This window comes from Penaeus monodon, chromosome 26 (genome assembly GCF_015228065.2).
Source record: "Penaeus monodon isolate SGIC_2016 chromosome 26, NSTDA_Pmon_1, whole genome shotgun sequence".
In the NCBI taxonomy this organism is placed as follows: Eukaryota; Metazoa; Arthropoda; class Malacostraca; order Decapoda; family Penaeidae; genus Penaeus; species Penaeus monodon.
In genome coordinates, this window is record NC_051411.1 from 24,179,369 (window position 1) to 24,196,868 (window position 17,500).

The window sequence follows — 17,500 nt, forward strand, 5'->3', positions numbered from 1 at the left end:
TCGGGGCGGGGTGGGAGAGGGCCCGTCTTTGTGAGGTTTTCGGATTCATTCCAAGGGCTTTTTCGGATCTCTGGCCGTATTTCCTAGAGTGGATGTATTGTGCGAGAAAGAAATAAAAAAATAGGCAACATTTCTATCGTGTTGGCTTCCTCAAAGGAGAGATTCCATGCCGCCCGTAGCCCTGTTGGCGTTATTTCTACGTCACGAGCGGCCGGATTCACGAGCGCCCAGACGAGATCGAATTCGGTTTTTGACATCGGAAGTCGGGAGCCCGCGCCTCCTGGCCGATTTCCGAAGGCCCGCATGCTCGCCAGGCCCCTGGGGGAGGACTGCGGCCGCGTCAGGCTTTGCAACTCGCTTCGTCTGCAAAGCTACCAGACGGAGGCGCTGATGAAGTCCAACATTGATTGAAAATGGACAATTTTCACATTACCTTCCGGTAATCGATCAGGAAGGTATTGATATTGATGGATTCCTGTCACCTTTCAGTACACACAAATAGGAATTATGCCACGGAACCCCCCCAATATTGGCCCCCATATCAGGGGAGGGCATAAAAGGTACCAGGGAAATTGTGGGTGTAGAAACACTAATTAAGGTTAATCTTTATGGTATGGATGCACTAAATTAGAACAGATTGAAGAGGATAATCTTGTAGAGGACAAATAATTTCTCATCGGTACTTGAAATAGTCTGCAGACAAGAATAATTATGCCACAGATAAATGAAGATTACGGAAAACACTGTACTCAGCCTAATTCCACCCAGTGTTTCTGTTTTTCAGCAGTATTTTGCTGTGTGAACTGAGGTCAAGACAATGTTCCCGGGGGGAAAGAGCCCTCATTAACCCTTTCCTGACGGGTGGCATGTACACACATACCATGGCATGGCAGGTTGCGCATGCTAGGGTGACGATATAAGCGAGGCCTGGGCCACTATGAATACTACCCGTCGGGAAAGGGTTAACCTTCCCACTAACCCTCCCCATGTTCAGTGCCTGAAGGACACACCCAGTCATAGCAAATTAGATTATTGAATTAATTTTGTCATATGGAGTTGGGGACTTCGTCTCTAACAAGTTTATCTGTACTTCCAAGAATTACTATAATATAGTAACATAATGAAGATAATACTCCATGTTATTTGGATTAAGGGGGCATGCCTGGATCCCTCACCCGATCATGTAGGGAATGGTGGGACCTACATTGGGCAAAAGTAATGCAGGCATATATAACCTAAGAATTATAAGGTACTAACCTGATTGATAGATGGCACTAAGCTGGGAGCTTACTCAGCTGGGAGGGTAATCATCATATATTGTCATTAAAGTTCTGAATTAACCATATTCTATTCACATTTCACCTTGTAGTTTCCCTGGTACCTTTCATGGCCTCTCCTGCTATGAGGGCCAACATTTTTGCTAATGCCATAATTCGATATATTTGGATAATAGAGTGAGAGGACTCCATTGATACCAAAATTTCATGTATTCATGCGAAGATATACTGAAAAATTACCTTGAAAAGTCAAGAGTATTTTCATCTATTCTGCACAATCTGAAGACCTTTAGGAAGATCATCAACTAAGTGCTATGTATTTTCTGGCACTGATATTTGTTCCATATCCGATGGTGGTGGTATGGTTTTTCCTCCCGACTTAATAGTTCTAGATTAATCATACTTCTAATAACAGTAAACCTATTATTATTAATATTATTATATGTGATATTTTGCTATATATATTTTTTAAATTTTCCGTAACAGCCTGCACCACTGGTTATGGCGGGCAGGAATAGGTTCCTGGACATGGACTTATTCTTGTCCATACACTCCACTCTCTTGGACTGGTGGAAGTCCAGTAGGGGCTTGTGAAAGAGCCTTTTCCCGAAGGCCTGCCTGAGTCAGTCTCCCTCTTAAGTGCTTTGTGCACTCATGAGGAGATGTCCCAGCCACTTCTCAAAATTTTCCATAACGAGACATTACTGCCACTTGCCCCTTGGCTAGATTTTAGGTAATTTCTTTATAGCATAGATGCACTCACCAGAGACTAAGTCTCCAACTCCATATCACAAATTGTATTAAAGTCTCCCCCCCCCCCTCCCCTGGAAACTATTTTCACCTCATAGCTGAGAAGCGAATCGAGCACGAGCTTCTGATCTTTTCATAGCTGTGTACTGTTTGTGTATGCAGATTATTTCTACCAGTGAGTACAAGAATACTATCTTCAATTTGCCCTTGCTTAGTTCATCTATATTGTGAAGATTAACCCAATGCTGCCAGGTGGTTTCTCGATGCAAAAGCCTTCTCTCCTGGGCTGTATTCATAGTGGCCCAGGCCCTGCTGCCAGGGGATTGTGATGGCACCATAGCATGCATGGCATAACCATACATGTCCTGGAAAACTGGACCAGTGCACCATGGCACAAATGTACAAGCCACCTGGAGTATAGACCAGGCATGCCATGACATATATGTACATGTCACCTGGTGGGAAAGGGTTAATCAGTTTTTTTTCTCCCATGATGAGACATTCCTGTTCCCCATGACCAAATTTTTGCATGACAAGTTTTCCCATCACCTGGATCCATTAGATTAATCTCTTGGCTTAGGAAAGAAGTGTGTGCTGCTTTAGTTGACTGTTCATAGAGAGTCTGTTGGTGTGTGTGGGAGTGGTGGAATATTAGCTAACTGTAAGTGTATATGAAATGAAGTTTGTACCCCCCCAAAATCTAATAGTTCAATTATTGTACCTCTTATGAAATTTGCAGGATATTTGCATAATGCATTCATTAAAATACTTGTAATATGAAAATAAGGGAGCAAAATACAATTTAACCTGTTATTCCCAGGCATAAGAATTCACTGAGATTAATTAAACTCTAGTGATATCTGGCAACGGTCAGACAGTGGGCGCGGGTGTCCGCTGCGTGAAGCCGAACGTCCCGCTCCACTCGCTCTGGCATGTCGCCGCATGTACAAGCTTACCCTGCCAAGAGACCCGTTTTCTATGACGTGTCTACACGTGAACCGGCAATAACGGGTTAAGGACTCCTGTGGCCAGCTTCCCCCCTTGATGTTATACATTTTTAAGCTGTTACACTTTGGATCTGGATGACATGACCTTCATGTTATGAGAAGATGGGCTGTGAGGGCTGGGGTGATGGGAATTGATTGTCATGAAAAATTTGGTTAAAGCCATGAGTACTCAAAACTTTTGGAGGAAATTGTACTTACAGGGTATTTAGGAAGGGGCTCTTGCATTGTTTTCACCAGTAAATGGGTGGAATGAACCATTCGTGAGCCATGGCTGGAAAAGTGCCAGTCCCAAGTAGGATACTATTTCCATACTCAGGATCCTGTTCCTTCTTGCCGAGATCGATGGCGCTGGAAATTGAATGAGAATTAAAAAAAAGTGACAGAGAACACAAAGTTCTTGTTATTGTAGACTGCCTAGAAAGTTGATATGAAATCTGTGGAAGGAAAACATCTGTTACCAACTTGATACAGCATATCAAATGGCAAACGTAGACCTTCGAAAATGGCAAGAAGGTAAAAATTACTTGTGCAGAAAAATAGATAATAATATTGCAAAAGAGAGGCAAAGAGTCTTGATACTACCTATGACTTCATGTGGGCTGGGCCATGTGCAGGCAGTGAGGTACCTGGACCAAGGGATTAACTAAAATTTACATAATTCTTTGGTATTATTGGATATGAAGCCTAACAGGATACTGAAAAAGACTGACTTTGACACATTCTGTTTGATGGTATTCTAAGAAACCTTTATGTATCATTTTTGTTGCTGAAGCTGTACATTTTTATAATAAAGTAGGTCTACATTGCATACCTTTCAGTACCATGAAAAAATGACATTGCATTTGAAAAAAACAATACAAAATGTAGACAAGTTTGTAGTCAGTGATGTATGCAGGGAAATCAAATTAATTAATTTGAAATGTACTTGGCAATGTAGAATTGTAATAGGTATATAATCATTAGTTTTCTGATGCATGCTAGGATGGCATGGCATATTGTACATGCCATGTCCACTTTGACTTTGGGTTATCAATTTTGTGTACACAGATAGTTCCCACAAGTGCGTAGTCAACAAGTCAATTACTAGTCCTACCTATTTCACTTGTTTACTCTTTTCCTTGATTTCAGAAGCATCTAAAGAGGCATCTATGTGTAAAGACAATAGATGAACTTTTATTACAGTGAGCATGGCATTGTAGTCTTGCCACTTGTTGTAATTGGGTTAATAACATTATAGTTATAATAATATCAATGATAATGGTTATGAATATTAGTAGCATTAAATTGTGTGAGCCCTCTGTGCACCACAAAATTCACTACAAATCTGTAGTACCTATGTACCTATTGCTAATTGGGTAAATATTTGCACTAGGTAATACTGAACTCCTCCTCATCCATCGCCTTCCTTCCCCCAACTACTTTCTACACCAACCTAAATTGTGACTATGAAATGTTAGATAAGAAAATGATTTTTGTTTGAAGGGGCTTGTCAGCTTTTAATTTGAATTTTGTGATGGCATGAAGTTGATGTTAAATGTGATTTATGAGCACTTTGCCATATTTATTTTAGTCATCATGGTAAAACCTTGATTTTCTTATTTGTTACAGAGGAAGAGGGCGAGGGTTTGGACCCATGGGCCCAATGGGACCTATGGGGCCAATGGGGCCAATGGGGCCTAGAGGACCCGGGGGGCCTGGGGGACCCCCGGGCCCTGGTGGCCCTCGCTTCAGAGGCCGAGGAGGACCTGGCTTCCGACCCCCTCCCCCGGGGTTCAGGGGCCCCCCACCTTTTGGTCCCAGGGGACCGCGATTTGGCCCACGTGGACCCCCACCTCCATATGACCCAAACTGGGGTCCCATGCCACCCCCTCCACCTGGCATGGGGGGACCAATGGGACCTCCTGGCATGGTAAGACCAATTAATTTTCTGTGGTTTTCTTGTGCCCTTTCTTTTCTCTCTCTTTCTCTCTCTCTCTCTCTCTCTCTCTGTCCTTTGTGCTGTGTGTCATTATCTAAGAATTGCAGCCAGTCAGTATCTTTTTTTTGTGATCCATGTTAGCTAAGAGGTATTTTGTTTGAAAAAAAGAATGCTTTATTTTGATTTTCTAGATAATCATTGAATATGTATGTGATATGGCACGGAAGAAATTTGATATGAAGATTTGTGTGAGATAACTTTGATATGATTTTATTATACTCATCAAAAATTAATATAATTTGATAGGTAGTTTTGATGGAGACCACTACAAAGTGTGTACAGCCACTTATCTGTGTAAATCCCAGAAGTTTGTGGGAAGCCTTGATGTTGTCTCAGCTGGATGGTTAATTAATGTAACAATTGTGTGTTATACAGAATTGACTGAAATTTCCTCAAGATGTCCTCTTCTTGGATGAGAGAATGAAAGTTAATAAAGAATGAATGAGAAATGGACAAGTAGATGGAGAAAGAGGGAGAGTGAATGAATGTGATAGAGAAAGAAAGAGTGGGAGAGAAGATGACTGAATAGGAGAGATAGAGAATATCACAGAAGGTTGCTGAAGATAGGAGCTAGTGACAATTCTAAGGGACAGAGTGCTTCTGTGATAACATAAAGGCCTCTGGATTGTTGCGTGGTAGGGACATTTTAAGGGTGAATGTCATAAAAGCCTGTCATATTGATTTCAGTTCATGATTCAGTTTATCATATATATATACACCAGAGAATAAAGTTTGATAAAAAATTTAGTATTTTCTTGACTTGCCATCACCTTGAAGATCACCAAACAGCATGCCTCTTAGTAATTTTGTGTGTTTTTATGGTATGTGGGAGCAGTTTGAAGTTGCTTTTTGTTTTCCCCCTCATACAATCTTCTAGAAAAAAGAAACAAACACTGGAGATGAGAATGTAAGTCCTTTCTTTGTGTGTGTATTTTTTTTTTCACAACACCTGTGTCTTTCTCCTCTCACCCAGCCTCCCATGGGGCCAATGGGTCCGATGGGCCCCATGGGGCCACCTGGACCCTGGGGACCAATGGGGCCACCAGGTCCTGGGGGACCACCCAGCCAGCAGCCCAACCAAAATGTAAGTTGCACTTGAAAGATAGGTTCCTGGGTCCTTAGAAAGAGTGCCCAGAAATATTTTGTTTTTGTGTCTGTAGATTTTTTTTCCCATTTTATGGATTAACCTTAGTTTGGGCTTGTTTTTGGAGGGAGCCCTTTTTCTTTCTCCTGTGTGTGCCCTTGGTGGTTGCTACTTTTCTTTTCTTTTGTTTTATTCTATTGATTTTGAAAAAAATATGTTTTGAATAATTCTTTTTGGTTAGGGATTTTTTTCTTTTGTTGAAGGCTTCAAAGTGATTAATTGTAAAATGCATTTATTTCTTTGCATATGCAAGTAGATGCAACTTGAGTTACTGATTTTCATTTTTAAAAATATATTTGGTTAAATTTCTGATAGAGAATGAAATAAGTGGTATGCTATCACAAAATTGTTTAATGAGCATATGTCTACCCTCTATCTCCCACAGCAACAGAATTCCTTTGGTGGAATGGACCTAAGTGGAGAAATTTGGGTTGAGACCAAGACAGGTGAAGGCAAATCCTACTACTACAATGCACGGACGAGAGAAACCACCTGGACCAAGCCTGAGGGTGAAGGGGTCAAGATTCTCACACAGCAAGAGGTTTGTTTCCTGTGTCTCCTTTTTTTTGTTAATCTCAAAATGCTTAGATTTGGTTTAGATTTGTTACATTTGTTAAAAAATTTGATAATTTTTATGAGTTTTATGCCCTTTTTTAATGAATAACTAATAGCATAATTAATTTTCTGATGAACAGGTTGAAGCTATGGCTCAGGCAGCAGGAGTGACACCAGGCAGCCAGGGGGGAAATAACAGTGGGCCACCAAACTCAGGTGCAGGAGCTAACTCAGGCAATAGCAGTGGCAACCAGCAGGGTCCTGGTGGTGGAAGTGGGGGCAACAGCAGCAGCAATGGGCCCTCAAACCAAGAGAACGGGGACGATGATGGCGATGACAGTGAGAGTGGCCCAGGAGGCTGGCAGGGGCCCCAGGGTCAGTGGGGGCCGCCTGGTGGGGGTATGGGTCCTCCACCTGGTGGCCCACCCTTTGGGATGCCACCAGGTGGCCCCTACCCAGGCCCGGGGGGACCGCCTCCCTATGGCATGCCTCCAGGACCTCCAGGTGGGTTGAGTGGGGAAGAAAACAAGAAAGTCTGGGGTATAAGGTTGATTCAAACAGGCCAAAGGGAATAGTTTCAGGTACTATTGTGAACCACTAGAATTCTGTGAAGGGAATTTTATGTACATTAACCCTCTTCCAATAATTCATGACTAGCACAAATAATAGATGTTCAGTTGATGAACCCATTTGTTGAGGCATAACCTGGCATTGCTTATTAGTTTAAAGAATTTACATGAGGTAAGTAGCTCATATTTGTTTAGTGATGAAAGAGTTTGAGATTTTCTGTAAAGGTTAAGTTTACATTAGTTTTATCTTAACCCTTTTGACTGGATGGTGTGACAATCACTTCATGAAAAAATCTGGCCTGAGGGGCGGGTGATGTGAACATACCGTCAGGGCAAAATCTGGCTGCAAGCCGTGTAACGCAAATGTGCTGTCATGAGCTTTTCGGATATAGGCCAGGGTGATGGGAAAGACTCGCCACAAGTGCACAAACTTCTTGGGAGGTTGATTAGACTTATTTGGCAATTTTGCATTATTCCCATCGATATACAAATGTGGGATGTAATGTCCGTGAGCCATTACTGGAAGAGCGCTGGCTCCGAGGAGGACACCATTTCTATGTTCAACATCATAGACCTTGCACTGTGACTGGCGATGCTGATCCAGAAAATTGAATATTATGAAGAAATATGAAAAAAATGACACAAATAAAGTGTTGAATATTTTTCTTTTTCTAGCACAGAGTTGTAGGCTACCTAGATATATTATATGGAGTCTATGCAAAGAAAACAATATGGACATTAAAAAATGAAATAAAAAATCTGAAAATGCTAAAAAGGAAATCACATTGCAAATAAGATGCATAGAGTCTTGTCACTGCACTCTTGTTCATGTGCCCGGCCTACAAGCTGCAACCTGGCAGAGCAGCCGTTCACGTGTGCCTAATGCCCAGATTTTTGGTCAGTGATTGCTGTGATGCAACCAGATCCAAAGGGATAAGATTATAGGCACTTTCATTATTATTAGGGTCATCTGTTAGTAAAGCAGTACCATGATGGAAAGGATTCAGAAGTATTTGATTTGTTCATTTCCTATTGCTAATGACTATATTTCCTCCTGAGGAAATAGGGTGGTGGGGCATTGGAAGAGGGAAATTGCATATCTTAAGTTGTACATTTTTTTGCTTGTTTACAGTGATTAGAGTTTAGTAATTACTTGAAGAGGTGTTAGGTTAAATATTTCTTTTTATTATGAGAATTATAAGTTTTTGTTATTCACATACTACGACTTCGCAGATGGCAGAATATATATGCCTGAAATATAGGATTGTTTTCATAAAGAGTTAATGTTATATTATAGTTAGAATTAAAAGAATAGTAGAATAGTATGCTATGCAAAGCTAGAAATGACATAGGATCTTTAAAAAAGAACCCTGTATGTATAGAAGTTCTATACTTTTGTGTCCCTTTGTCTAAGCCCAGTCTTTTCCCTCCCCACCTGTCTAGGCTTTGGCCCTGGGTTTGGTTCTGGTGAGACTTAGCCGAGATTTGTTGTTGATTGTGGGTGTTGTGTGTTGGTAGTTTTGTGTATAATACCTATCTGTAGTAGTTTGTATCCCTGGTGAAAATGTTTTTCAATCTTTCTGAATCATTAGTCTCTTCCTGATAGTGTTTGTTGATTATTTGACTTAATTTTTTTTTTTAGTGGAATCTATGATTGCTGGTTTTTCTTGATATCTTTTGACTATCAAGGACTTTCAACTTCTCTGAATGGCAGAGTTTTGTAATCTGTTACCTATCTTATTTGTATCTTGTTATGTCTTCAGTTTTTGACCATTTTTGCTTGCATTTGCATACAGAATGTATATGTAGGGATGTTCTTGTGTGTTTGTGAGGATGTGACTGCTTTATTTAGGAAACAATTTTCCCGGAGAAGAAGGATAGAGTAGCCCAAAATAAAGGGACTTCATAGATCTTGCAGCTACTCTTGGGATAGTTTTGTTAACCCAAATCTGCTTGGCCATGCTTATAGCTGACATAACAAACTGACTCATCATGTTGGGTATGGCTATAGGTGTCATGGCCCGCTACATATAGCGAAAAGTTCTGCTATATGTAACGGACTCCAGGGCCAAACGACATGGTTGCCAGAAATCACCGGAGTCAGTGATGCCAAGAGATTTCTGGTACTGTCATTGACAGGTTAATATATTGTAGCTTATGTGTCCCAGGAAAATTATAATACTGGTACTAGTGTCTGCCTCTTTCCTCACAACTATTGTCTTGATATCTAAAAGAAAAGACTGTAGGAACTGAAGTTCATCTGTATACCATTGAAGGTGAAAGTATGTCCATGGTGATACAGCTTTAATTAAGACAGCAAGGGAAATTTTTATGTAAGTTAAGTTATACTTAACTTACATAAAAAGTTAGGTCAAGGAAAAATTAGATACATTAATACTTTATGGACAGCCTTTTAATTTGCAAGTAGTAAAAAGTAAGACTTTGCCGAGTAGCCAATAGTATTTCATATAAAGTAAATACCAAACTTTGGAGGTTGTGTATTTCATGGTATTCAATTTGAGCTACCTTCAGGAAGTACCAGACTTGAGTGTCAATGGCATCAAATGCAACTTGTGTGGTGTCTGGTATAAGAATGAAAGTTGATATTTGCTGGAAACCATGTATGCGTTCATCATTTGTGTTGGTAGTTTAATGTGAGGTTTGCTTGTTAAAAGTGACATGCTAATTGGCCAGCAGTTGTTCTGTTCCTGTTATGTTTGTGTGCTTTTATGTTCTCTCAGTAATGCCTGTGCATCATTGAAAAGTTCTATTGGATATTGCAGTTTTTATACAAATATTAGGCGCCCGCACGCGCACAAAAAACACACACACACACACACACACACACAACACACCACACACACACACACACACACACACACACACACACACACACACACACACACACACACCACACACACACACACACTCACTCACTCACTCACTCACTCACTCACTCACTCACTCACTCACTCACTCATTTACATTTACATTTACATTTACATATTCTTCTTCTAGTGCTTTTTTGGTATCCATTTTCTCTGACCCTCTATGCTCTGTTAATTTACTTAACCCAATATTGCCAGAAAAATGCTGTGCTCATTTTAGAATTTTTGGTAAAGTCTCTCTGCACATAGCTGACTCTGCAAGTGCTTAGCCACAAAAGAGTTAATTAGTAGACCTTGTGATCTTGCCTGATTTCACCTTTCCTTGAATTTGCGGGAAAAACATTATTATTTTTATTATTATTATTATTATTATTATTATTATTGTTGTTGTTGTTATTGTTATTGTTATTGTTATTGTTATTATTATTATTATTATTATTATTATTATTATTATTATTATTATTATTATTATTATTATTTAATACTGCAATCAATATTGATGGGGTTATTTTTATTATAGACATAATTACTGTGTTATTGACATTAGTAACAGCAGTATAAGATATAAAATATTTTCTAAGAAAAAACAAGGAAAGAGTAAACAGGAGAGACAAGTAGTACTACTCATAATTGGCTCATTGGTGACTTAGTACAAGTAGAGCCATCTGTGTGTAAAAACAATTAATAAAGTAAACTTATAGTGGGCATGACACATAAACATGCCATTCCTGTCGGTTTTGGGTTAACATGCCCAGGCTTTTCCATGGGACTGAGGGCCATTTCCTGAGATGTCTGCCATAAATACAAGATCAGTCAAGGTGGTATCCTGTTGCCTTCCATGAGAGTGTTTTTATTGAGACACAGTCTCTAAAAGGGTTGCCAGCCATACATACATACATACATACATACATACATACATACATACATACATACATATATACATATATACATATATACATATATACATATACATATATATATATATATATATATATATATATATATATATATATATATATATATATACATATACATATACATATATATACAGGTATGCTTATGTACACAGCATAGATACATATATATGCATACATACATACATATGTATATACAGACATGTATAATACATATGAATGGTAAAAACACTCTACCTTGTTGATCCTATGGTAGGAAAATCCACAATGCATATATATATATATATATATATATATATATATATATATATATATATATACAATATACATATACATATATACATACTTACATATAATATACATATACATATAAATAACATATAATATACATATACATATATCACCTATACATATACATATACATATATATATATACATATATACATATATATATATATATAAATATACATATATATACAAATTTAATGTATATGTATATGTATATTATATATCTATATATGTATATATATATATTATATATATATATATATATATTGTATATATATTATATATATATTATGTATATATTATATATATTTACATTTACATTTACATTTACATTTACATTTACATTTACATTTACATTTACATTTACATGTGTATATATATACACACACACACACATACACACACATGTATATGTATATGTATATGCATGTATATATATAAATTATATATATTATGTAATAATTTATGTATGCATGTGTATACATATTAGTGTGAAAGTTGTTTTTTCTTTCCATTTAAGAATACAAGAAATGATTTTAACGTAGATATGATTTGTCATAGAGGACAACATAGGAGCGCTGTGAATTAACCAGTAATGTAGATTGGAACCTTCTTGTAAATAGCTATGTGATATTGACTTTCGCCTTTCCTTATAAGTTGGATAGCTGTGTCTCTCCCAGAGGATGTTCTTGGTAAGCATTGTAAAGTTACAGGAATGATTAATGATATTAATATATTGTGATTTTTCTGCTGTATTTTTTTTTTTTTCTTTTCTTCTTTTCTTTTCTTTTCTTTTCTTTTCTTTTCTTTTCTTTTCTTTTTTAAGCACTATTGCACTTATAGTTTATTATCAATATTGTTTTTATCCCTTAACCCTCAAGAACCACAAATCCTCCATTTTGTTTGTAGTGTTTCAAACTTGCATTCCATTCATTAGAAAAAAGGTGGGAAATGTGACTATGCTAGTCTGAGGAAGAGGAGAACCTGCATGGGTAATGGTTGTCCGCTACATGTAGTGGACTCTATCTCCCAACGGCAGGATGGTTGCCAGAAATCACCGGAGTCTATGATGCTGAGAGATTTCTAATACCACCACTGATATATGAATGAGCGCTACATGTCTCGCTTGTAATGGGAAATTATGCCCATCAATTTTTGACTGGTCTTACATGTTTGTGCCATTTAGAACTGTCTAGAAGACGGGGAAAGTTGATCCAAACCCTGAACCCTCAATTTGATGTTTTGATTAGAAAAATATTAGTAATTTTGTCCAGAATCAGAGACAGAAGAGAGAAACCTTATCCCCTCATTTCTAATTTTCATTTTGTGCTGGGGACTTTGATGTTCACCTTAGCATATCAGCAACTGATTATTACCAAGCATCATTTGGTTCATGACTGTTATGTAACAGTAGCTTGGTGGTTTTGTAATTTTTTTTTTTTTTTTTTGTAATTCTTGAGAGTAATCACAAGTATGTGTTATTTTTTTTCTGTGTTTTCAACCGAGCTTCTTCTGGCATGGGTAGGTTTTGGCCCTGGTCCTGGTCCTGGTTGGAATGGCTATGGGCATGGCATACCCCCAGGTCCCCCCATGGGACCACCTGGCTGGGGTATGCCCCCTCCAGGCATGGGAGGGATGCCCCAAGGGGGAATGCCAGGACCCATGGGTGATCACCAGCAGCAACAGCAACAGCAGCCACAACAGCAGCAGCAGCAACAGCAGCAGCAGCAACCACAGCAGCAGCAACAGCAGCAGCATGAGCCAGAATCTTTATCAGGACCTGACGTGAGTTGACCGACATCATGTTGTGCATTGTCCTTGTCTGTTTGGTTGGCATACTTATAGTAACTTGTAATAACTATATGTGTAGTTATGATCCAAGAAAAAGTTAATTTATCTTGCTCTGTGATAGTGTTATTTTGATTTAGATTATTGACCTGTTATAGTGAATGACTTTATTACTTTTTTCACTTTTTAAAATTCTCTCTTTCTTTTACCCAGGGTAGCAGCACAGGCCCAAGTGGCAGCACCACCACCAGTGAGAGCTCTGTGACCAACAATAGCTCTGCCATTGTGGTTCAAAGTAGCACAACTGTTGTGACACAGGGCGCACCCTCGTCCTCGGTAGACGACTCCAACCTAGACCCTGAGATGGTGTCCCAGGCAGCCCACTGGACAGAGCACAAGGCCCCAGATGGTAGAAGCTACTACTACAATTCTAAGACCCTGGAATCGGTGTGGGAGAAGCCGCAGGCCATGAAGGATTTAGAAGGTGAGTTGGGAATCATCATCCATTATCATAAGTTGTTATAATAAAGTATAAATTAGATGCAATGGGTAAAGCACAGTGCATCATGCTATAGTAAGTCATTAAAGCAACTGAGATATACCTGATGGACTATTGAGGAAGACTTCCTAATTAATAATTTTTTTTTTTTTTCTCTCTCTCTCTCTCTCCACAGCGGCAAGGTTAGCTCTCGCACAGGGCATCACCTTATCAGTCAGTTCTGGCCCAGGAGCGCCAGGCACAGAGACAAAGCCTATACAGGAGACTACTGCACCCAAGGTGAATGGGGACAGAGCAGAATCTCCAGATAACAAGGACACCCCCATGGAGGTTGATAATGATGATTCAAAGGTAATAACAGTTGATGAGGGGAGAAGTTTTTTTCTTGTTTATCTTGCAGTTGTAAGTTGTGAAGCTGCCTTATGTTATGTTGAGTTTGTGGGCTGTTTGGATATTTTTTTTTTACTTTGCCTTTACAGTCTTTAATGATTGATATTTTTACGAGTGCTTTCAGGATGCAGATGCAGATGATCAGAAGAGCCAGCAGGACTTGAGCCGGCCAGTGTCCTCTCAGCCTGTGTCTGGAACCCCTTGGTGTGTTGTGTGGACAGGAGATGGCAGGGTCTTTTACTACAACCCCACTACTAAGTAAGTTCTCTATAATTCTATCAATATGTGGGAGTATTTTCAAATGTGTATATATAATTATCCAATTGTCTTTATGTATGAAGCTATAGATTGAATACATACAAAAAAAAGAAAAAAGAGAAAAGGAAATATATGAACAAGATTATCTGTTAAATAGGTACAAGTGTCAGGTGTAAAAATGGGTAATTTATTCAGTGTAAAATGTACAATAATATTGATTTTCACTTAGCTGATCTTTCTCTTATACAGGGTGGCTTGTCTCATTAAAACCTTCCATAGACACTTTATTCATTTTCCATAAATTTGCTAACTGTTTATGCACTTGTTTTAGAACCTCAGTCTGGGAGAAGCCACCAGATCTGATGGATCGACCTGATGTTGAGAAGATGGTGAATAACCCTCCTGCTGAGGTGGTAGGACTCAAGAACAAAGCTGAAGAACCCTCAAAAGACGAGCCTGCCACCAAGAAAGCACGCACTGATCAGACACTCATAACCTCAGCTGTGGCCACTACGCAGCCAACCATCATTAGTGTGAGTTGAAAGGACAAAATGTGTATGAGTGAATAAGTGCATAAAAGATTGAGAATGTTTTTGAAAGCATGGCAGTGAAAATGAGAATGTGGGCCATAACGTGAGTGAATGAATGGGGATGGTGTTTGCTTGTATTGAATGTTTGTTGCTGTTGCTGTTGTTGTTGGCATATGTTTCTCAAAGAAAATTCTTATTGATTAAGTATAGGCTTTTGAACACTTTTCTTCTCATGATCTTTACAGCAAGTCAAAGAAGATGTGAAGCGTATAGACATTGGAAAGGAAGCTGCTATAGAGGCAGAGGTCAAGGCAGCCCGAGAGAGAGCAATAGTGCCACTTGAAATTCGCATGAAGCAGTTCCGAGACCTTCTGGCAGAGAAAGGGGTAAAGCTTTGTAACCTTTCCCACCAAGAACTATTAGTGTTATGATTATGAGTATTATTGCTATGGTAGGAGTTATTGTAAAATATATGATTTTACTTGGCAAGTCACATTGTAAAGCATATTTACTTGTATGTATACAAATAATCATAATGTGAACAATTGCAATAATTATTATTATTATGTAGAAGTGTTAAATATTTATTATTTGTAAAAGATCATGTTTTCACATAAATGAAAATAGACTAGTGTAGAATTTTTCTGCTGATATCTGACAGTGATATTGACGATGTTATTATCAGCAATTATTGATAAATGCTTGTAAGAGGTTAAGTATATATTCTGTGGGTTTATTTTACAATTAAAACATTTGACATTTGTGTCATAAATGAATAAGTTTATGGGCCACACTACTTTTGTGCTTTCAGGTTTCATGGTAATTATTTTGGGTTTATAGATAAAGTTGAATACAAAGTCAATTTCCAATGGTTGTTTGAATTATGGTTCATAATGTAAATTCAGCATTAGTAAATACAGAAATAATAGATTAAAAAATTAATAAAAACCATTAGGACAATTTTGGTATTTAGTAGCCAAGTAGGATTTTATATATTGCCATGAATCCTGCTATACTAGCTTTGTATAATGAATTCTGTTGTACTTTTGTTATGTGTTATTAGTTATTCTTGTAGTGAAAACTTTTTTGGGAATAAATGTTCAAAATCACTTCCCAAAATATATATTTTCAAGGATTAAAACATGTTCTTTTTTCTTTTTCTATATCTATGTGATTTCTGGAAGTAATATTTTTCATATTTCACTAAACAGTAGTATGATTAAATAGCTAATGTATTGCAGCAGTTTTTGTCATCATCATCCTGTAAATTTGCAGGTATCGGCTTTCAGCTCCTGGGAAAAGGAACTCTCAAAGATAGTGTTTGACTCCCGATACCTTCTGCTTACGTCCAGAGAAAGAAAGCAGGTCTTCGAGAAGTAAGTCTATTTTGTTTTTCTCTTCTCTATTCATAGTGCCTAATAGATTTAGTATATATTTCTTGTTTGTATTGATACATTTTATATGTATGTGTACTATTTTTTCAGACATCATCCTTATCTTTATCCATTATTTATTCACTTGTACTTGTGGTAATAAAGAGGAGGATAAGGAGGAGTAGCTGCAGTTTGAATAGTAATAGAAAGGGGAGAAAGCTGAAGGTGATAAGCTGCTAGGAGGATGTATTCTAACCCCCTATCCCTCTCAGGTATGTAAAGGAGCGCGCAGAGGAGGAGAGGCGGGAAAAGCGTAACAAGCTGAAGGAGAGGAAGGAGGAGTTCCGAAAGCTGCTGGAGGAAGCAGGGCTGAATGGGAAGTCATCATTCAGCGACTTTGCAGCCAAGTACAGCAAGGATGACCGCTTCCGCAACATTGAGAAGATGCGAGAGAGGGAGAGCCTCTTCGATGAGTTCCTCCTTGAAGTGCGGCGCCGGGAGAAGGAGGAAAAGGCAGCTAAGCGTGAGCAGGTAAACCCCCCCTGTCCGGCAGGTTTCGGGGCCGCAAGAGAGGGCGGGGTGCACACACACAAGTATGTCTCACAACTCATTCACCTGGATTCCTGTCTACCCTGAAAAGCAACCCACAAATCAGTCTACCTACCCCTATCCTGTTGAGTGGCTTTTCAAGCCTTCTCTCTGTAAGAAAATTTAGATTTGAACTTTAAAGCCTTTGTATTCCAAATTTCAAGGTCATAGTCTGTTTGTGCTATCATTGTTTTGAATTTCATTGATAGAAGTAAACTTTTTTACAAAAATGTGTTGTGATTTTAGTTCATTTAATTTGATTATGAGATGAAGAACAAGAATTTTTAAAGAATTTAATGTCAGTAAAGTACCTGATATTGCCTATTCAATGTTGAATTTACAAGTTTCCAATTTCTTGTGTTTGGAATGTAAAGAAATGTCCATACGACTCAAGTAGTATACATCCCTTTATTGCACGGCAGCTGAAACCGTTGGCCCCTCGACAGATGCAGCAGTTCAGTCTCTCCTTGACTTAGAACCACAAACTTAAGTTCCCCAATCATTAAGGAAAAATGTATATTGATGATACAGATTATCATTGGCCTTTAAGACCACTCAATAGCAGAGTACAACACACCTATCCATGTTGATTATTGTAATAATAAGATGCTGTGTGTTATGTGTGTGTGCACAAACTGGTTATTAGGTGGGTGAGGGTTTTTTTATCTATTCATTTTTCCTTTTAAGAAAAGTTAAAGTAAAAA

General features: G+C 38.4%; 1 protein-coding gene across 2 annotated transcripts in view; it reads left to right on the top strand.

Annotated features, from left to right (window-relative positions):
- The window catches only part of LOC119590019 (transcription elongation regulator 1-like), a gene marked incomplete at its 3' end in the record, with an annotated part of 17,155 nt that extends 416 nt beyond the window's left edge, over positions 1–16,739 (top strand). Inside the window, 12 exon segments of one of the 2 annotated variants that reach the window (XM_037938735.1) lie at positions 4,643–4,943; positions 5,986–6,096; positions 6,542–6,697; positions 6,852–7,215; positions 12,896–13,155; positions 13,372–13,642; positions 13,833–14,008; positions 14,172–14,305; positions 14,637–14,838; positions 15,081–15,221; positions 16,111–16,211; positions 16,481–16,739. In XM_037938735.1, coding sequence (XP_037794663.1) covers positions 4,643–4,943; positions 5,986–6,096; positions 6,542–6,697; positions 6,852–7,215; positions 12,896–13,155; positions 13,372–13,642; positions 13,833–14,008; positions 14,172–14,305; positions 14,637–14,838; positions 15,081–15,221; positions 16,111–16,211; positions 16,481–16,739 — 2,476 coding nt within the window. 2 annotated transcript variants of the gene reach the window in all.
- Positions 16,740–17,500: the final 761 nt, after the last annotated feature.